Here is a 20,243-nt window from a genome sequence, read left to right as displayed (position 1 = left end):
AATCAATAGAATTGGGCAGAAATAAAATTTGTGGTACAAACTGACTAGAAGAAAATATTGGTGATAGGACACATTCAGAGATATCAAGGGATAATCAGTTTAGTAGGTTGGTTGGTTAGTGTTGTTTAACGTCCTGTCGACAACGAGGTCATTAGAGATGGAGCGCAAGCTCGGGTTAGGGAAGGATGGGGAAGGAAATTGGCCGTGCCCTTCAAAGGAACCATCCCGGCATTTGCCTGAAACGATTTAGGGAAATCACGGAAAACCTAAATCAGGATGGCTGGAGACGGGATTGAACCGTCGTCCTCCCAAATGCGAGTCCAGTGTGCTAACCACTGCGCCACCTCGCTCGGTAATCAGTTTAGTACTTGAGGGAGGTGGAGCAGTAAAAATCATAGAGTGGAAGCAAGAGATGAATACACTAGGCAGATCCAGAAGGATGTAAATTGAAACAGTTATTCAGAGATGAGGAAGACTGCACAGGATAGAGTAGTGTGGAGAGCTGCATCAAACCAATGTTTGGACTGAAGACCACAACAACGGCCTCTGATGAAGGGCAGATTGTTAGTGCCTGCTGCCTGGGAATGAGCATCTGAAAAGCGACAGAACTTGTTGGCTGTTTGTGTGCTAGTTTTGTAAGCATCCATGAAAAGTTGTTCAAGGGCACTGAAACCACAGACTGGTGACAAAGATTAAGAAATCCATGTCTTTTTGCAGAATGTGAAGGTAAGAGGCTTATCCTCTCTGTAAAGCAACAGAAACAGTGACACTAGCAGATGTGACAACAGTGCCACATCATACGAACACTGTATGTTCCCATTTTGATCCAACAACATTGACAATTATGACTGCAGTGAGCACAAGATTATTGGGATTGCATCACAGTCCAATGAAAATGTCACCTGGACACATAAGTGATTTTACTTGTTACAGCTGGTTGATAGTACTGTCCAAATATGTCATCATGCAGATGAATACCTGCTCAAAATGTGCACCACCCCAGAGACACAGTCAATGCATGAAGTATTATGTAATGGGGGGCATTCACTTGGGCTGCTAGAGGACAAACGATAACTGAAGGACAATGATGTCTGTGGACTACAAGACCATTACTGCAGCAACCTACAGCCCTCATGCTTGATGGCTGACCCTACAATGCTAGCATCTTCCAGGATAATTGTTCATGTCACAATGCCAATCGTGGCAACAACTCATACTGACATATTGGCCACCCAATTTACCTGATACAAACCTAGTGGGACACATCTGGGAAGCTAACTTGGCATTTGTTCTGTGCTCACAAACCAGTTGGCCTACAATTTGGGAACTGAGTGATCTATGTATAGACATCTGGCACAACATAGCTCTGGAAATCAGACCATGCAGAATGACTGCTGCAAAGTGTTCCAAGGGTGGGCCAACACACTATTAATCCCATGATCTAGTTCTGGCTCATTAGCATATATTTGCCATTACCAGATATTTCATAACAGAGGATCAGCAGAATAAGTACACATATGTAGACAACATTACATACACGGCACTACTGTTGTGTAAGTATGCCCGAGTATCAACTACCACACTCATCAATTTACTGTGATCTTTCTCCAAATACTAACCTGAGTGAAGCATATGCCATGAATTTATTTTTTCCTGCTCTATGCCTAATATGAGTCTTGAGATCCCATCTTTAAAATGATAACTGACAAACCATTACATTTCCTTCAACTATGTGGAGTGATGAATACTGCATGATATGTTCAATTACTAATGTAGGTAAGCAATTTCTCTACAATGATGAACTTCTGAAGTGCAACAGGGACATAGGAGTATCAATCACAGAATCCACATAGGGTGATTGGTTTCTCATTTTTAGTACTGCAACTTCGTGAAATGTCTAGCTAAACAAATGGATCTGTCACATTCTCTGTGACTTCTTTCTACTGCATATTGCGGCAACTTCTTTCTACTGCATATTGCGGCATATATCTTCAGAATCCTGACATGTTAAGCATTTTCACAGGTGTCAATGTCTTCCTCCAATATGTATTATCATGTGGACCTTGAGGGCACCAGAAAGGGCAAATTCTTTGCCTTAGGTAGCATATTCCTTACGTCTCTTGCCAGTGTGTATTAGTACATGACTCTTAAGATGACCCAACTGAGTAAAAGACTTGCCACAAATTTTGCATTTGTGTGGTCTTTTTCCTGAGTGGATTGTTGCGTGCCTCTTGAGCCAACGCACCTCAGTATAAGTTTTACCACAAATGTCACATTTGTGGGGTCTCTCTCCAGAGTGCATTAATATGTGGCTCTTGAGAGTTTCCAACTGAGCAAAACATTTGCCACAAATATCACATTTATGAGGCCTATATCCAGCGTGTAGTAATTCATGCCTCTTCAGATTACGCAAGTGTGTAAAAGATTTGCCACAAATATCACATTTGTTTAGTTTCTTGCCAGTGTGAACCAAAGAATGCCTCTTGAGATAGCGCAACTCAATAAAAGATTTGTCACAAATGTCACATTTGTGTGGTTTCTTTCCAGAATGTATTAATGTATGACTGCTGAGATGACCCGACTGAATAAAAGATTTGCCACAAATATCACATCTGTACTGTCTCTCTCCAGTGTGAATCAACGAATGTATCTTCAAATAACGCAATTCAATGAAAGATTTGCCACAGATATCACATTTGTGGGGTCTCTTTACAGTAACTACAGCAGCATCAGTACTGGCATTATCTGCTGTACATAAAGTTCCATAACTATCACTTTTGTCTTGTCTCTCTGCACCATGTGTTATACTGAGTGTGTCACATACGTCTTTCATGGAATTCTTTGAAGTTTTCAAAGTTTCATTGTGTGAAAACTGCTTCTCAGCTTGTTCTGTTACAGAAACTGCTTTATCATCTTCCAAGATAATGTTTTCATGCTCATCACAGCTGTCAACTATCTCTCTATTGCCAGCAGATAAGGCTTCATCTCCTCCACTCCCTTTTAAATGTTTGTTCAAGCTAGATTTACTGGAAAATACCTCCCCACATGACCTACAAACAAATATAGGTGGCTGTACACCATCAATGTGCGTGAAGATATGCATTATAAGCCTGTATTTTGAAGGAAATATCTGTAAGCAGAAACTGCAACTAAATTCATGCAATTCCATTTCACTCAAACTACAATTGTGTCTGGTGCTGAATGAGCTATCCTCTTGCAAAGTCAATCCTTGTGTATGGGTACCACATATGTAGACAGGTACTGTGTCCTCTGCACCTCTCTCCAGCTTGTCATGGATTACTCCTTCATGAACAGTTTCTTCAAATGAAATGCCACAGCTCTCACCCATACTATGAACCAACCTGAAGAATGAGAAGAACATAAAACATTGATTTGTGACATACACAGAAATAAAATTTCTGTGTCCACCAAATCCAGAGTCATGTAAGGCTTAAGTAATGCAAATATATGCTAAGGTTTAACACATTTCTAAGGAAAATGATCAGACAAATATCAACAACAACAACATTATTTACTACTGATTCAGGTTGTTACATTTTAGTATACATTTTAGTTTAAAAGTGTGTGATTTTGTTTAACATATGGTACTGCAAGCTACTGGTACATACCTATTTATTTTAATTGCACTTCAATATGTTCCAAAAATGGAAGGCTGAGACATTTCAGATTTATGTAAGAGAAATACTGAATATGTATAATTAGATCCTTACTTCTTTAACATTCATCTCACAAGTGAACAATGTCCAGTTCATTCTATAAGACTTTTTAAGTACAACTAATACTAGGACACAAAAAGAACCAGGAAAGTAGAGCAAATAATGATTTTAAAATAATGATAAAATAACACTTTGCAGTTGGCTTTTCCTTTGTTTTGAAAAACATTTTTAGCTTTAGGTAAAAAAGTCATTGATAAGTTTATTTCATTGAGTAAAACAGCAAAGTTTGTTATTTGATTTCATGTAAATCAAAAACAAGGGCAAGCTGCAGCATTTTTATTGACCATCTAGTATGGCTCCAATCACGTGGATAATGACTGTACATAAACAGGAAACAATTTCAGTTCAATAAATAAAAACAAACAAATATGCTGAGGAATTAATTAATTAATTAATTTCAAACACACACACACACACACACACACACACACACACACACACACACACACACACACACACACACACACACAGAGAGAGAGAGAGAGAGAGAGAGAGAGAGAGAGAGAGAGAGAGAGAGAGAGAGAGAGATTGGCTCTGAAACAGATGTAAAACCCTGTATACATGCAAATGATGCATGGTACACACATACACCCCTCCAATACACCACAGACCTTTCCGAGACAGGGTAGCTAGTGGCCCTCAACAATACAGACAGGTATAATGTACGTGTAGCCACAACAGAGGAAATCTGTGGAGAGGTCAGAGATACATGATTCTTGAAGTGTGTCCGCAACCTTTCTAGTAGTTGCAGGGGCGACAGTCTGGATGACTGACTGGCCTGGTCAGCCAACATGGCCATAGGGTTTCGATATGTAGAAAGAAGCAGAGGTTGTTGAGAGTTTCAAAGGAAGCATTATGCAGAGATTGACTGAAACAGAAGAAAAGAATAAGATGAATGGGTAGCTTTGAGGCAGTAGAAGATAAAATAGGTAGAAAGACAAGATCTGGTGGAACCCTTGGATACTGAATTTAATTGATGAAACCAGAAAACATTAAAATGCAGCAAAAGAAACACACAAAATGGATTACAGGATGTCTAGAAAATAAGATTGACAAAAAGTGTAAAATGGCTAAGCAGGAATGGTTAGACGATAAATGCAAGCCCATAGAAGCATTTATAACTATAGAGAAGATAGATATCACCTATAAGAAAATTAGTGAGACCTTTGGAGAAAAATAACCCAGTTGTATGATAATATTGTCAGACACAGTAAAGGACATGCAAGAGTAGTTGAATGGAACGGCAGTCTCTTGAAGGAAAACTATAAGATGAACATCAACAAAAGCAAAACAAGGATAACTGAATGTAGTCCAATTAAACTGGGCAATGTTGAAGAAATTATATTATGAAATTAGATTCTTAAAGTAAAAGATGAGTTTTGCTATTTGGACAGCAAAATAATTGATTATGGCTGAAGTAGAGAGGGCATAAAATGCAGACCAGCAGTGGAAAAAAATATATTTTAGAAAGAAAGTCATTTATTAATAAATTATATAAATTTAATGTGTTAGGAAGTGTCTTCTGAAGCTATTTGCTTGGAGCATAGCCTTGTATGAGAGTGAAACATGGGGACTGACAGTTCAGATGTAAAACGAATAGAATCCTTTTACGTGTTGTGCTACAGAAGAATGCTGAAGATTAGAGGAAATAATGAATAGAATTAAGGAGAAAAGAAATTTGTGACCTAACTTCACTAAAAGAAAGAATCTGCTGACAGGACACATTGTGAAGCACCAAGGAATCATGGATTAGTATTGGAGGGAAGTATAGAGGTACAAGTTATACAGAAAGAGCAGAATACAGTAAGAAGGTTCAAATGACTGTAGATTGTAGTAATTATCTAAAGATAAACAGACTTCCACCAGATAAAGTAGCATGGAAAGCTATATCAAACCCTATTCAGACTGAAGATCACAACGATGTTTGACAGGGTGGAAACAATAGTAAGCTTAACAATACACTTACAATCAGGCATTTTAAAATATTTTTTTGAATCCCCAACAGCAGATCACCTGGGATGCGAGAAGACCCTCAATTGATTCAGGTACAGGTGTTAAAGGCTACGTCTCCAGATCACACACAGTGGAAGCTATAATACCATACTGAAGGCCATAGTTACCCACTATAGCAGAATCGAAAGGTGACATCTTTCAGGATCCCAATGTGTGCATCATGTAGGGGCATGAAACTTGTTTGTTTGTGTGTGTGTGTGTGTGTGTGTGTGTGTGTGTGTGTGTGTGTGTGTTTCTTTTCTGGTTGTTGCTTCTGACTTGTTTGCATTTTGGTGTGAATGTATAGTTTTGTTCAGCACAGTATCTGGCAAATAGAAAGTGTTTTTATACATATTTCCAATTTTCTCTACATCACAACTCTGGTGATGTATGGACAAGTATTCCTCTCTTAATTACCTGTTGAAATTTTTGTTTTCGAGATATTCATATGTAGTGTTTCGTTCATTCTGAAATTGATGAAGAGGTGGTCTCTTGCTTGTGGTACTTAAACTGTGTTAACTTGACTGCTTAAGAACTGAGTAACATTTTTTTTCTGCATTGCTATGAGTGATTGATGCTCTTCTATTAGTGATTTACATGTTGTTACTATAAGCTGTTCAGACTAGGGTTCTGTTTTCTTTTGTAGGTTCAAATGGCCCTGAGCACTATGGGACTTAACTTCTGAGGTCATCAGTCCCCTAGAACTTACAACTATTTAAACCTAAGTAACCTAAGGACATGACACAGATCCATGCCTGAGGCAGGATTCGAACTTGCAACTGTAGCGATCTCGTGGTTCCGGACTGAAGTGCCTAGAGCCGCTCGGCCACAATGCCCGGCTTCCTTTTATAGCTGTGATTTACTTTTGGTAGTCAAACCCTGTAGTGTTAATATGTCTTTGTTGTTCATCCACACTATCTCATTTTGATATCCATTTTTACTAAGGGAGAGGTTAGGTTTTGGGTGGTACACGCCTACTTGCTAATGTCAATGTCTGACAGAGTAATTAAGTTGTACAGGTTTCCACAATTAAAGTTCCAGTTTCAAAATGCTACAAGAGGAGAACCTCTACTCATGACATCAAATTTGAGCAGCATATTATTGACACAGGGAAACACCATGGGACAAAAAAGACACTTACTAAAATCTGGCCAACAGATGGTACCATAAGCATCACAATATGCATGCCAATAGACACTTATTCGTAAGTTTGTGTCCAAGACCCCTGACATGACTGCCTCCATGAAGGATCGTACTCTGCTGATAAAGTGCACCAGTAACCTTGAAGTTCCATGCACTCAAGGGTATAAAAAAGCAATGGTCTGATGTCTGCTAAGTGTCTGGAGAATACGACTGCAAAATTCTAAGAGACAAGTTCTTCTGACGTACAGTGCAGCAGAGGAAGGAAACCAGCTGAACAAACATCTGCTGAAGATGTGTCCACACTCCAGGTGGGGTCAAGGGGTGGTGGTGGTGTGCAACGCGTAACACATGAGGAATTTCCTGAATGCTGAACATGCCTGCGAGCACGGTGCATAAATAACTGTATAAAATCCTGCAGTGCTATCCATGCAAAATTGTCCATATTTAGGAGTTACTTCCTGCTGTTCTGCCAGCAAGACAAAAGCTCACTGCAGAATTTCTTGCATGGAACATTCTGAAGTTGGTTTCCATATCCAAGGACATGGCAGTATGCTGAATATAGCAAATGGAAAATCTGCACACACATCAAACAGTACCACCTCATTCTGAAAATGTTAACTGTGTGGAGCAGGTTGACAGCAAGCATCATTAATTGTAGGGCCACATTATCTTGAGGAGGAGTAGTGTGGGCCCTGTTATCTGTACTTTTCCTGATAAATGCTATGGGAATCAGTTGTGCATCAACATTGTAAATGTGTGTGTAGGTTTATTTTTACGCAAGATCACACTTCTGCCAACGCATTTTGAAAAAGCTAGAATTATTATCTATCATTTCTCCAACAGCCTGGCTGTCCAGATCACCTAATCTTAATCTGTGCGACTTCTGGCTCTGGGGTTATCTGAAAGAACGTATCTGAATCTAAGGCACCCACAGTGCAATGTGTTCTGAACGTGACCCCCAAAACACACTGATGTGGAACAAGCTGCTTCTAGGTTTCAACTTGTCACAGAAAATGGTGGACAGCATATTGAGTATGTCTACCAGTCTCTCAACTAGAAACCTATGTCCTTTTGCTTTTTATTCAGTTTTTGGCCTCAGGACAATTTAAAACTGATTTTTCCCGTCCAATGTGGTAGGATCTTTTCTTGGTGGATGGGCTTACCTAACTGTGTCACAACTACTGACTACCAAACTTGTGCAGTCCTGTACATTTGACAGTACAGATGGTGTAATGCGCATCTCAAACCATAGCCATCGTATTGTGATTCATCTGTCATTTTTAGCTGACCCGATTTATGTTACGATGCGTGCAGTTCCGTGTACTGGTAAAATTTTCATTAACTTTTTGTTCCCTTGCCTTTGCCCCTGCTTGGCGTCGTCCTGAGTAGTAGTTCTCTTTCTACAGTGCTTTGAAACTGGAATTTTAATTGTGCACACCCTACATATGTTGATGTGGGTTTTTCTGCTCAAGTTGAAAGAGAGGTCATTATTTTCTTTATGTATAGTGATGAATAGGATGTTGACCACAGTGAGTGTGTGTGTCCCTCCCTCTCAAAATCACCCCCCCCCCCCCCCTACTCTGTCTCATTTCTCTTTCATGCAAACAGTTTGCAACAAAGAGAAAATTTAAGTGACCTCTAAGAGGAACTTTCCCTTTAATGGGATCTGTATACCGAACAGTGTACATACTTATTTAGTCTAAATGTTTGGACAAATACATTTTCTATGTGATCAATCAAAATACTTGCAGTTAAGCAACACATTAGTTAATAGTATTCATTGCCAAGAATATACATAACAAATTATTCTTTAAGAAGAAATCCTCAGTCACAAAGCTAATGCGTAATATTGTATCTGTCTGGTTTTTGTATTCTGTGTTTTTAAATCATACCTATCAGACATTGGCCCAATAAGTAATTTCTCATACAGCTGCTTCCAGACAGGCCAGGTTATACGGAGCTCATGCCCAGTGGACTCATATTAAAGGTGGCCCAGAACACCTCATACTTTCACATCTACAGCTGCAAGGTGCTGACTGTCCATGTAAGAGTCCTCTAAGTACAACTACAAAGACGAATGGAGTGGAAGTCAGTGTATTCCAGCAGCTGGATTGTTCAGAGTGGAGTGATACCTTTTGAATCAAGGCAGGAAGTCAGTAAATAGTTTCTTGGATTCTACAGCCTAGTAAGCCACTCGTTCAGAAAACTTTTTATATAATGCTGCTCACAGCTACCTAGGGCCACATTATCATATCTCCTGTGAAACGTACAGTCCTCCTCTGGTTTCAGGAGAGGAAATCAGATTGCTTCCTAGCATAAAGTACAAAGATCTCTAGTCAGTCAGCTTTTAATTAAAAAGAGCCCATTTCAAGGGATGATGGAATTTGACTTTTGGGAATAAAGAATCCAAACTACACAAGAACATATAGCAAATGCTTGCATATTAGGTCTGTAAGTGCTGTACCAATTAGCACTCACTGAAAACAAAAAGGAATATCTACATTTTTCATGGTACAGTTTTCGCCACTGAACTACACTCTCCAGTGTTTATGTCATCCCTGCTGATATAATAGCTTTGGTGACCTATTATGACAGTAATAAATCACATTTGTTGTTTCTCGTATCTTCACTGAGCTCGGTAAACAATGGAAAACAAAATACATTTCTGAAAAGTTGTTCTGGGGGGTAATGTTCACGATACAAATGTTCTCTTAATCTACAACAGTTTGATGTTCCCTGTACATAATCACCATTAAACTTGTCACCAAGCTGTACAAAAATGCCTGCTATGGACTGAAATACTTAGTTCCACAATAGGAGTGTACCAGCAGTGTGGTTAGCCTACTCCATGATATTCCTCGTCTGAGGTGCCGTAAGCAATTTTGAAAATTTCCGGATGGTAAAACATTGCCCAATTTGTTCTACATGTTTCCACCTCAATGACTTCCTTCTGTGTTACAAAGAAAAAGCCCCTGAGAGGAGCTGGCAACCATTACGAAGCAAGATAAGAGATTAGTTGCAGAATATGTTACCCGGCTGAAGCAAATGCTACTGCTTGTATTCAGAAGAGACAGCTCTTTTAATGACCAAGTTTTCTGCATTCTGACCACAGGGCGTGCTGGAATTCTATTACATATTACTGCCATTAATAGCTCCTAAAAAAGAAATGGATGCCTCGCTTTGCAGATGAGATTAGTAATGCAACTTGCAAGGGGTGCCTTGGCACAATAATCAAAACAAAATAGACTCATCACTGAGTAAATGTTGAATTTGATGCTGTGAAAGCTTGATGTCCAATTCTTTTGACAACTGTTATAATATGTTTTCCTCCGATGATTATGGTGGTCCTTTTGGTCTTAAATGGTGCAAGTATTATCTGTCTTTGAATGCTAGGAAAGAGTAGAATGTTAAGTAATACTTTTAACTGCTGCATCAGCTTCCAATCTGGAAGGAATGACAGTCTGTACGTATGGTCCACCATTGAATGTGTTCTCGAAGACAGTGCTGGTGAAAGCTTGAACATTGTATGTATCGTCTCTTCTGAATGGCATCTCCCATAATAAAACCAAATGACACAGCGAATATCCATCATCAATGCCAGTTAGTCATTGCTCAAAACTGCATAACTGTTTCAACAGTCAACAAAAACTTTTGGAGTGTAACGTCATGGTCCTGCTCCATGTGTAGTTTTATGGTACTTTCCACAGTTTCTGGTTTCCTAAATTATACAGTGAAATCCCACAGAAAAAAACTTTGAACAGATCAATAGCTTGTCCTACTTGGGATAAATAGCATCACCTCAATGCTGTCTAAGCAGTTACACATTCTGTTAACAATGATAAAGTGGAGTTTAATATTAATACCACTGTTGATCTCCGACTCACTATTCCCATGATTTAAAATTTTCCTCGATTATTTGCTGCATCCTTTCCACCAGCCATCCTCCAATTCCTGTTCAGCCCCTTGACTTGGCTATATCTTAAAACTTGGCTATATCTTGCACCATTCTCTCTTCCAACCCATGTAATTGTGCTCGTGCCTTCTAGTGCTTTCTTGCAGCACAGCATAATCTAAAATTTTGGAGTGCTTCACTCAAATCAAATGACTGTTGTGATTTGAAGCTTTTGGCAGCAGCAATGTGTGCTACGAAAATATGCTTGTTCCATTTGATTTATTTTTATAGTCTCGTGAAGGATTTTTTCAGAGGAGTGAATGCACAAAACATTACTTTTCCAAAAATTAGTATTTCAAGGATTACTTCCCTCGTGTAATACATTTCAAAATTGAGTTTCTCAACTACACCTTGTAGGAATAACATTACAAACAAAAATACACATCTCAATTGTTTGCTAACATGTGTGCATACATGATCAGTAAAGTATCTGCATGTGAAGTTGCAAAGTATTCTTACTAATTATCATTGTTAACAGCCCTTCATCAAAAAAGAAAGTGTAACCTCAAGTGGATTCAGAGGACCTGCAAAATGAAGTTTTACACATAGTGCCCCCATAGGTGCAAATTTATTCTCTCCTGCATGACAAGTACTTCTTCAGCATTTGACACTTCTGCATCGCTGTCATTTAAGTCCTTACCTTTTCTGTCTTCTTTAAACTACAGAAAAGTCAGCAATATCTGCTAGATGACCATTACACAACATAGTGCAACCGTTGTTACTGATAGACAACTCTAAATAAACTTTGTAGCACCTCTTGAATACTGCCAACTGAGGCCAAATGCTGTTCTTAGAATTAATGGCACTGCACCACCAGGCACCCTGAACTCAATTTTTAGTGCATGGTCCACAGGTTAAATTCCCAAAAATGGCTTACAAGAAACCATACATTTACTAAAGTTTAATATGTTGAGATATTCCATGACATTAAGTGTACAATTGCTGAAGTCCAGCCTGTTTTGATATTGTTTGACTTGTTAATTGTACATTTAATGTCGCCATGACAAAATGTCATTTTCTAAAAGTCTGTGAGTTCTGGTAATGGTCAAATTATTTTACATCCTTCAGCTGTGTGACACACCCCCTCCCCTTTCCACATGAACCAATGACTCAGTTGAAACCAGATGGCTTGTATGCCTTAATGAAACAGATAGCCATACCATAGGTCCAAAAGCAATGACAAGACATCTAGAGAGAGCGCCCACTAATACGTGGCTACAACAGAAGACCAAAATCCTTTTCACAATTTGAAGATGCAACAGTTTGGATAACTGACTGATCAGGGCTTGTACAATAAGTTACATCTACATCTACATTTATACTCCACAAGCCACCCAACGGTGTGTGGCGGAGGGCACTTTACGTGCCACTGTCATTACCTCCCTTTTCTGTTCCAGTCGCGTATGGTTCGCGGGAAGAACAACTGTCTGAAAGCCTCCGTGCGTGCTCGAATCACTCTAATTTTACATTCGTGATCTCCTCGGGAGGTATAAGTAGGGGGAAGCAATATATTCGATACCTCATCCAGAAATGCACCCTCTCGAAACCTGGCGAGCAAGCTACACCGCAATGTAGAGCGCCTCTCTTGCAGAGTCTGCCACTTGAGTTTGCTAAACATCTCCGTAACGCTATCACGGTTACCAAACAACCCTGTGACGAAACGCGCCACTCTTCTTTGGATCTTCTCTATCTCCTCCGTCAACCCGATCTGGTACGGATACCACACTGATGAGCAATACTCAAGTATAGGTCGAACGAGTGTTTTGTAAGCCACCTCCTTTGTTGATGGACTACATTTTCTAAGGACTATCCCAATGAATCTCAACCTGGTACCTGCCTTACCAACAATTAATTTTATATGATAATTCCACTTCAAATCGTTCCGCACGCATACTCCCAGATATTTTACAGAAGTAACAGCTACCAGTGTTTGTTCCACTATCATATAATCATACAATAAAGGATCCTTCTTTCTATGTATTCGCAATACATTACATTTGTCTATGTTAAGGGTCAGTTGCCACTCCCTACACCAAGTGCCTATCCGCTGCAGATCTTCCTGCATTTCGCTAAAATTTTCTAATGCTGCAACTTCTCTGTATACTACAGCATCATCCGCGAAAAGCAGCACGGAACTTCCGACACTATCTACTAGGTCATTTGTATATATTGTGAAAAGCAATGGTCCCATAACACTCCCGTGTGGCACGCAAGAGGTTACTTTAACGTCTGTAGACGTCTCTCCATTGATAACAACATGCTGTGTTGTGTCTGCTAAAAACTCTTCAATCCAGTCACACAGCTGGTCTGATATTCCGTAGGCTCTTACTTTGTTTATCAGGCAACAGTGCGGAACTGTATCGAACGCCTTCCAGAAGTCAAGGAAAATAGCATCTGCCTGGGAGCATTTATCTAATGTTTTCTGGGTCTCATGAACAAATAAAGCGAGTTGGGTCTCACACGATCGCTGTTTTCGGAATCCATGCTGATTCCTACAGAGTAGATTCTGGGTTTCCAAAAATGACATGACAAGAGAGCAAAAAACATGTTCTAAAATTCTACAACAGATCGATGTCAGAGATATAGGTCTATAGTTTTGCACATCTGCTCGACGAGCCTTCTTGAAGACTGGGACTACCTGTGCTCTTTTCCAATCATTTGGAACCTTCTGTTCCTCTAGAGACTTGCGGTACACGGCTGTTAGAAGGGGGGTAAGTTCTTTCGCTTACTCTGTGTAGAATCGAATTGGTATCCCGTCAGGTCCAATGGACTTCCCTCTGTTGAGTGATTCCAGTTGCTTTTCTATTCCTTGGACACTTATTTCGATGTCAGTCATTTTTTCGTCTAAGATGGTCTTTCTACACCGGTACTGTGAATGGCGAAACTACCATAATTAGATATCCTGAGGACATGTAGCTCTATTGTACAGTTTAATAATGATGGCATCCTGCTGGATAAAATATTCCAGAAGTAAAATAATCTGCCATTCATAACTCAAGACTACTCTGTAGGATGTTGTCACCAGGAAAAAGAAACAAATAATCCTATGGGTCAGAGTGCGAAATGTTAATCCCTTAGTCCAGTAGGTTGGTTAGAGAACAGAAAAGAGAAATGGATAGGTTCAAGCAGAATATGATGGGAATTAGTGATGTGCAGTGGGAGGAAGAACAGAAATTTTAGTCAGATGAATACAGGTTATCAACACAAAATGAAATAAGGGTAATGCAGTAACAGGACTAATACTAAATAATAATTTAGGAATGTGCATTAATTATTATGAACAGTATAGTGAACACAGTATTACAGCCAACATGGACACAATGCCATGACCATCCATAATGTAAGTAGTCATCCATAATATAAGTAGTGTATATACATATTAGCTCTACAAATGATGAAGAGATTGGAAAAAACGTATCATGTAGTCCCTTAAAATTTCGAAGCAGTGCAAATATTGGCAACTTGCTTTACATGTTCAGACATAGAACAGTACACTTCACAAAAATAAAAAGAAATAATATACTATGGCTACATCAACAATGTCCCATCTTTTACAAATATCCAAATGTAACAATATGTGGTGATCTAAAATGGAATCATCACACTGGCTCAGTCATAGGTAAAGCTGGTGGCAGACTTCACTACACTGCTAGGATACTGAGGAAATACACACATAGTAAATGAGAAATTTAACAAATTCCTGTAAATATTTTTGCAACACTATGAATAATGTGTTCTTTTACAACACATAAGGGGTAATTACAGTTTATGCCAAGAGAAAGTGTGGTTAACATTTGAACTCAAGTATCATGTGCCAGGGACAGCTTTAGTCAATACAGAGGGGTATGTCTGACAAAGATTTGAATGTGCACCACAAATAGTACAGCAAAATTCCTTACAGTGTCATCAAACTTAAGCCATACAAACAACAAAAAGTTGTACTCTGAATTATATAAAGCTCCCTCTTCCTCGCACAAGATACTTAACCCACAAGCTTCTGTTCAATTTTATACCTTTTCAGAGGTAAAGAGGTCTAGGAATATGGTTAGCAAAAAATATAATTTTCTGACCACATTGTCTTTTCAACTAACAACATTCATCCTGTAATCTAATACAGTAACTAAATCATTGCTTTCAATTCTGTGATAATACTTTCCTGCTGTGATCTAAGCCTAACCGATCAGTATACATTTGGCTATCACATTCTGGAAACTGGTGACCAATTGTTTTGCTACTACATCAGTGATGGTTGTTGGGTTTCTAAACAAACTTAATAGATCTTGCACTATGTCTAAGTCCTTGTATGGCCTTTTTTTTTTTGTGGTAGGTTTTTGACAGTGGACATCAGTGATTTGGGGTATTTTCAGTTAGTATTATACGACAGAGAATCAATATAAAAATATCTACAAACATTGACACATCAGTTAGGTCTTCATAATATTACTAAAACTGTCTTCAGCTGCTTAATCATAGTTAAGATACTTTTTGATGGTGGCCTGTGGAATGTTGGTACCAAAAGATCATGTGTTCCCTGATCCACTATTGTGGCACAACATTCAAACAGCTGTTCAACACTATGTTCATTAATCTGAAGAGGCAGGAAATTCAATATAATTTTTGCATATACAGCCACTCAGCCCTTCTTCTCACTTGTTCTAAAGTAGCGTAACATTAGCTTATACCCATCAACACGAATTTCAGTAACTTCCATAATTCCAAGTTATCTTCTGGGAAGTACAGTATAACTGTTGAAATTCTATCTGCAATTCATTTCCCTGTATGTGTATTAAAAGTTCTCATTTTTATTTTATGACAGCCATCGTTTATATGTTTATATATTAGCCGTTCAGCATGTTTACTATGCAACTGGCATTCATACTAAGGATTCTGCCTTTTACTATTGTTGTTTATCGATAATAATTAACAATTATTAAAGTAGATTTTATGTTTTAACTACTTTCATGTGGAGTAAATAAAAATGTAAACTGCAGAGAGAGTTCTGCAATGAATAATAAGAACTTACCTTACACTATCAGAAGCACATCTCATTGAGGCTAACACCTGAAATATTTCAAGAAATTATTAGTGATTTAAAAGTGATGAAACACTAAATAAATAAAACTTAATAAACACCAACTACCATCTGACTGTTCCACAAGATAATGTCTGTAATGCTTGCAAATAGCAATAATGAGGACATGCCATAAAAACTGTACTAGTTATTGACACACAACACAGTACAAGTAAAAATTTAAACTTCATTTCAACACTGTTTTTAGTACCATAAGTAACCATAATAACATAGTGGTTCAGTTAAAACCATACTTCCTATTTGATACTTCGAACAGGAAAGTGGCCAGAAACATCTCATCTGCCACGACTTGCGTAAAAGTTCTCTACTTTCTTTCATTATAAAATTGTATCACGAGTGATGGATTTGGGACTTTGTCTTCTGGAAAGTCCAAACCAACAGGCAAAGGCAACTGAGTATCTTCTAAACTCAACTACAAAACTCAAACCCAAAATGAAGTACAGGCATGTAACATTAAATATAGAAACAGTATTAAATGTCGGCAAACTCAAACTACTGAAATAAATTGTTAATTTACAAACTTCTGATGAGTCTCCATTAAAGATACCAGATGGCAAGTTTTGGAATGGTTCACAAAAATTCAGCTGTCAATTGGTCTTTCCCAGTGATGTTTCCACATTATGCAACTCCACCTGTATATCTCCGGGTGTGCTGCGTTTGTGTATAAGGTGCTTGCCAGCTTATCACGTTGGCCGAGTGAACTTTTCTCATGCCAAACTTGCACTATTGTGAGTGTAACCAAGTGCCTTGTTTTGGCTATACTCAGTCTCCCATGTCCTTCCGGTGTATTTACCTGATGTTTATTTAATGCCTTTATCTTGATACATATAAATGTATTTGGTGGTTTATAAATTTAAGGTATATTATGGATGTCCTTAGCACCTAGCATGTGAACTTCACTACTTGCTTGTGACTGCTTGCGCAGGAACTGTTAAGTGAGTAATTACCCGTTGTAGTTACCTGCGTTACCTACAGGAAGTGATCTGTTGGTCACTTATTTAGTATGATTCCCTTTTCTTGAGTTATCAACTAGAGAGAGAGAGAGAGAGAGAGAGAGAGAGAGAGAGAGAGAGAGAGAGAGAGAGAGAAACTCCTTCACTTAACTGTTTGGGAAACGAGTTGGCATATTGCTGCTGCATGATTGTGTGCATCTTCTCTCTTCTTTCAGAATTGTATTTTGTTTGTTTGTGTGTGTGTGTGTGTGTGTGTGTGTGTGTGTGTGTGTGTGTGTTTGTTTTATAGGCAGTTAGTCTGAGTTGGTTGGTTGGTTTTTTGGGGGGTTTGATGAGGGCTAAACATTGAGGTCATCAGTCCCCTGTTCCAAACAGACGTACTTGTAAAAGGCCTACACAGTAAAAGCGTAACCTCTGCACCCAGAGGGAGGGAACACCAAGGGGTACAGGGCTAAAATGAACACCGCGATAACACAAAATAGAGGACACTTAAAAGGAGCAGAGCAAATAGTTGACTAGATTAAAACAGACTACAGTGGTTGATGGATCACATAAAAGGTCAACCACTCAAATACAAACGAAGAACCTCCAGCTGGAAAGCATTTATAGAGGTACCAACACAACTTGTTACCATAAAAGACACTATTTTGGTATCCACGTCACAATTAAAAGTCACTGGAGTGGGTGTAGTCTGAGAAATGATGCGAGAGCACCCACACTAGAGTGAGTGGTAAAACCCAGCTGCATGGATAAAACGTAAAACTGAGTCAGCTATAGAGGCATCGTCACCGAGAATTAAAGGAAGTGCAGCTGGTAAATTAAAGGACTGCCGCAAGGGGCCTAAAAGGGGTCAGTCCATCAGAAGGTGGACCAGTGTCAGTCCTGCACCACAGCGACACTTGGGCACGTTCTCACGGCGAAGGAGATAGCTGTGGGTCAACCGCGTATGTCCAATTCGGAGATGGCAGAGAACAACTGAGTCCCTACGCGTGCTCCTCAAGGATGAGTTCCATATGGCCGTGGACGACTTTACCATGGGGAGCTTATTTGGCATGTTCAAGACAGACCATTCAGAGCTCCTGACATCGTGGACCTTGCGATGTAGGGGTGACCGGAGGTATCTTTCCACGAGACCAAGCTCCAGGGGTGGCGAAGTGGTGGCCTGCTTGGCCAACCGATCAACACATTCATTTCCTGGAATGCCGATGTGGCCCGAGGTCCACATAAATGTCACTGAATGACCACACTCGGTGAGAGCAAAAACAGCATCTTTAATACCGCGCACCAAAGGGTCCCAAGAAAAACACTGGTCGAGTGCTTGCAATCCACTCAGGGAGTCACTGCATATGACAAATGACTCCCCAGGGCAGGAGGAAAGGTGAGCGAGTGCACGATAAAGAGCAACCAGCTCCGCAGTGAAAACACTGCTCCCACAAGGCAGGGAATGCTCCTCAACGTAGTCGCCGTGAATGAAAATAGACCCAGTGCGTCCATCGACCACAGAACCATCAGTGTAGACCACATCCGCATCGCGAAATGAGGCAAGAAGAGCCATGAATTGTTGACGAAGAGTGGCAGGTGGAACAGAGGACTTGGGGTCGCAGGACAAATCCAAGCAAAGCCGCAAGCAAGGGAGGGACCAAGGAGGGGTAGAAGAAGAGGGCCAGAAGGATGGAGGAAGGGGAAAGGACTCTAGTGACGAGAGAAGAGAACAAACGCGGACCACGATCGGGAGACCTGACCTAGGCTGCAGTCATGGGGAGGGGAGTGCAGAAGATGGAAAAAGGAGCCTGCGGTTTGGGTGGTCGGGCTAGGCATGGATGCAGGCGATGTATGATGCAAGCAAATGTTGTCAGCGGAATCGTAGGGGAGGGATTCCAGCTTCTACAAGAAGGCTAGTCATGGGACTAGTGCTGAAGGCACCTGTCGCCAGTCTGACGCCACAATGGAGAATCGGGTCTAGGATCTGCAATGTTGAAGGTGTTGCTGAGTCGTACACCACGCTCCAGTAGTCGAGATGGGACTGGACTAAGGCCTTATAGAGCTGTAGGAGGGTTGTTCGTGCAGCCCCCCAAACGGTGTGGCTGAGGCAGCGTAGGATGTTGAGGTCCCGCCAGCACCGTTTGTTTAACATTGTGAAGATGAGGTGTCCAAGTGAGATGAGCATCAAACAGCATGCCAAGAAAGCGATGCATCAACTCAATATGAAGGAGTTCATTGGCAAGGTAGAGCTCTGGATGGAGGTGGACTGTAGACGACAACAGAAATGCATCACTCGGGTCTTAGAGGCTGAGAACTGAAAACCATGGTTGGATGCCCAAAAATGTGTCTTACGGATAGCTCCCTGCAGCTTAGGGAATTTTAATAAAGACAAAAGTCATCGGTATATAGAGAGGAACAGACCGATGAGCCCACCGCAGCCGCAAGACCATTAATCGCCACCAAAAAGAGGGGAACACTGAGAACCGAGCCCTGCAGGACATAGTTCTCCTGAATATGAGCAGAGCTAAAATAAGTGCCAACTCTAACCCAAAAGGAGCGAGTGGAGAGAAAATTCCGTAGAAAAATCTGAAGTGGACCCTGTAAGCCCCATTCATGCAGCGTAGCAAGGATGTGATGGTGCCAGGTGGTATCGTACGCCTTCTGGAGATCAAAGAAAACAGCAACTAGATGTTCTCGCCGAGAAAGCTGTACGAATAGCCGACTCTAGTGAGATTAAATTGTCGGTCGCTGAGCGGCCCTGATGGAAGCGCCCCTGATGTTGGGCCAGGAGGCCCCGAGCTTTGACAATCAACATGCGACTCTGACTCACCAACCGTTCCAGGAGTTTGCACATAACGCTGGTAAGGCTGATAGGGTGATAGCTATCAACCACCAATGGATCTGCACCAGGTTTCAGCACTGGGATGGTAACGCTGTCCTGCCAACGAGTTGGGAAAATGCCCTCCATCCAGATGCGGTTAAACAGGGCGAGTAATTCACCCTGACAGTGCGCCGAGAGATGGCGAAGAAACTGGTTGTGAATTTGGTCTGGACCTGTAGAAGTATTGGGGAAAGCTGTAAGGGCACTTTGGAACTCCCATTCACTAAACGAGGCGTTGTACCATTCCCAATGGTGCGTGCAAAACGACAACTGCGTACGCTCAGCCTGCTCTTTAATGGCGCAGAATTCTGCGCTGTAGCCTGCTGTCGCCAAACTACGAGCGAAGTACTCTGCCAGATGTTCGGCGATGGTGATTGGGTCAGTACAAACTGTACCCCGAAGAGAAAGGTAAGGGACAGACGCATGAGGGTGAAAGCCAAAAATGCGCCGAACCCGTGACCACACCTGAGATGGGGAGGTGCGAGAACCCATGGTGGCAACATATCGTTCC

General features: G+C 40.5%; 1 protein-coding gene across 1 annotated transcript in view; it reads right to left on the bottom strand.

Annotated features, from left to right (window-relative positions):
• Nucleotides 1-331: 331 nt before the first annotated feature.
• Nucleotides 332-20,243, bottom strand: part of LOC124553576 (zinc finger protein 430-like) — a 66,618-nt gene continuing 46,706 nt past the window's right edge. The window contains exons 5-6 of the mRNA XM_047127422.1: nucleotides 15,848-15,885; nucleotides 332-3,362 (exon numbers count right to left, since the gene is read on the bottom strand). Of these exons, the coding sequence (XP_046983378.1) occupies nucleotides 2,096-3,362; nucleotides 15,848-15,885 (1,305 nt within the window). The 3' untranslated portion in view covers nucleotides 332-2,095. The remainder of the gene's footprint in view (nucleotides 3,363-15,847; nucleotides 15,886-20,243) is intronic.

This window comes from Schistocerca americana, chromosome 11 (assembly GCF_021461395.2).
Source record: "Schistocerca americana isolate TAMUIC-IGC-003095 chromosome 11, iqSchAmer2.1, whole genome shotgun sequence".
NCBI lineage: Eukaryota > Metazoa > Arthropoda > Insecta > Orthoptera > Acrididae > Schistocerca > Schistocerca americana.
The sequence above is the reverse complement of the archived record's forward strand: the minus strand, read 5'-3'. Positions and strand labels throughout refer to the sequence as shown.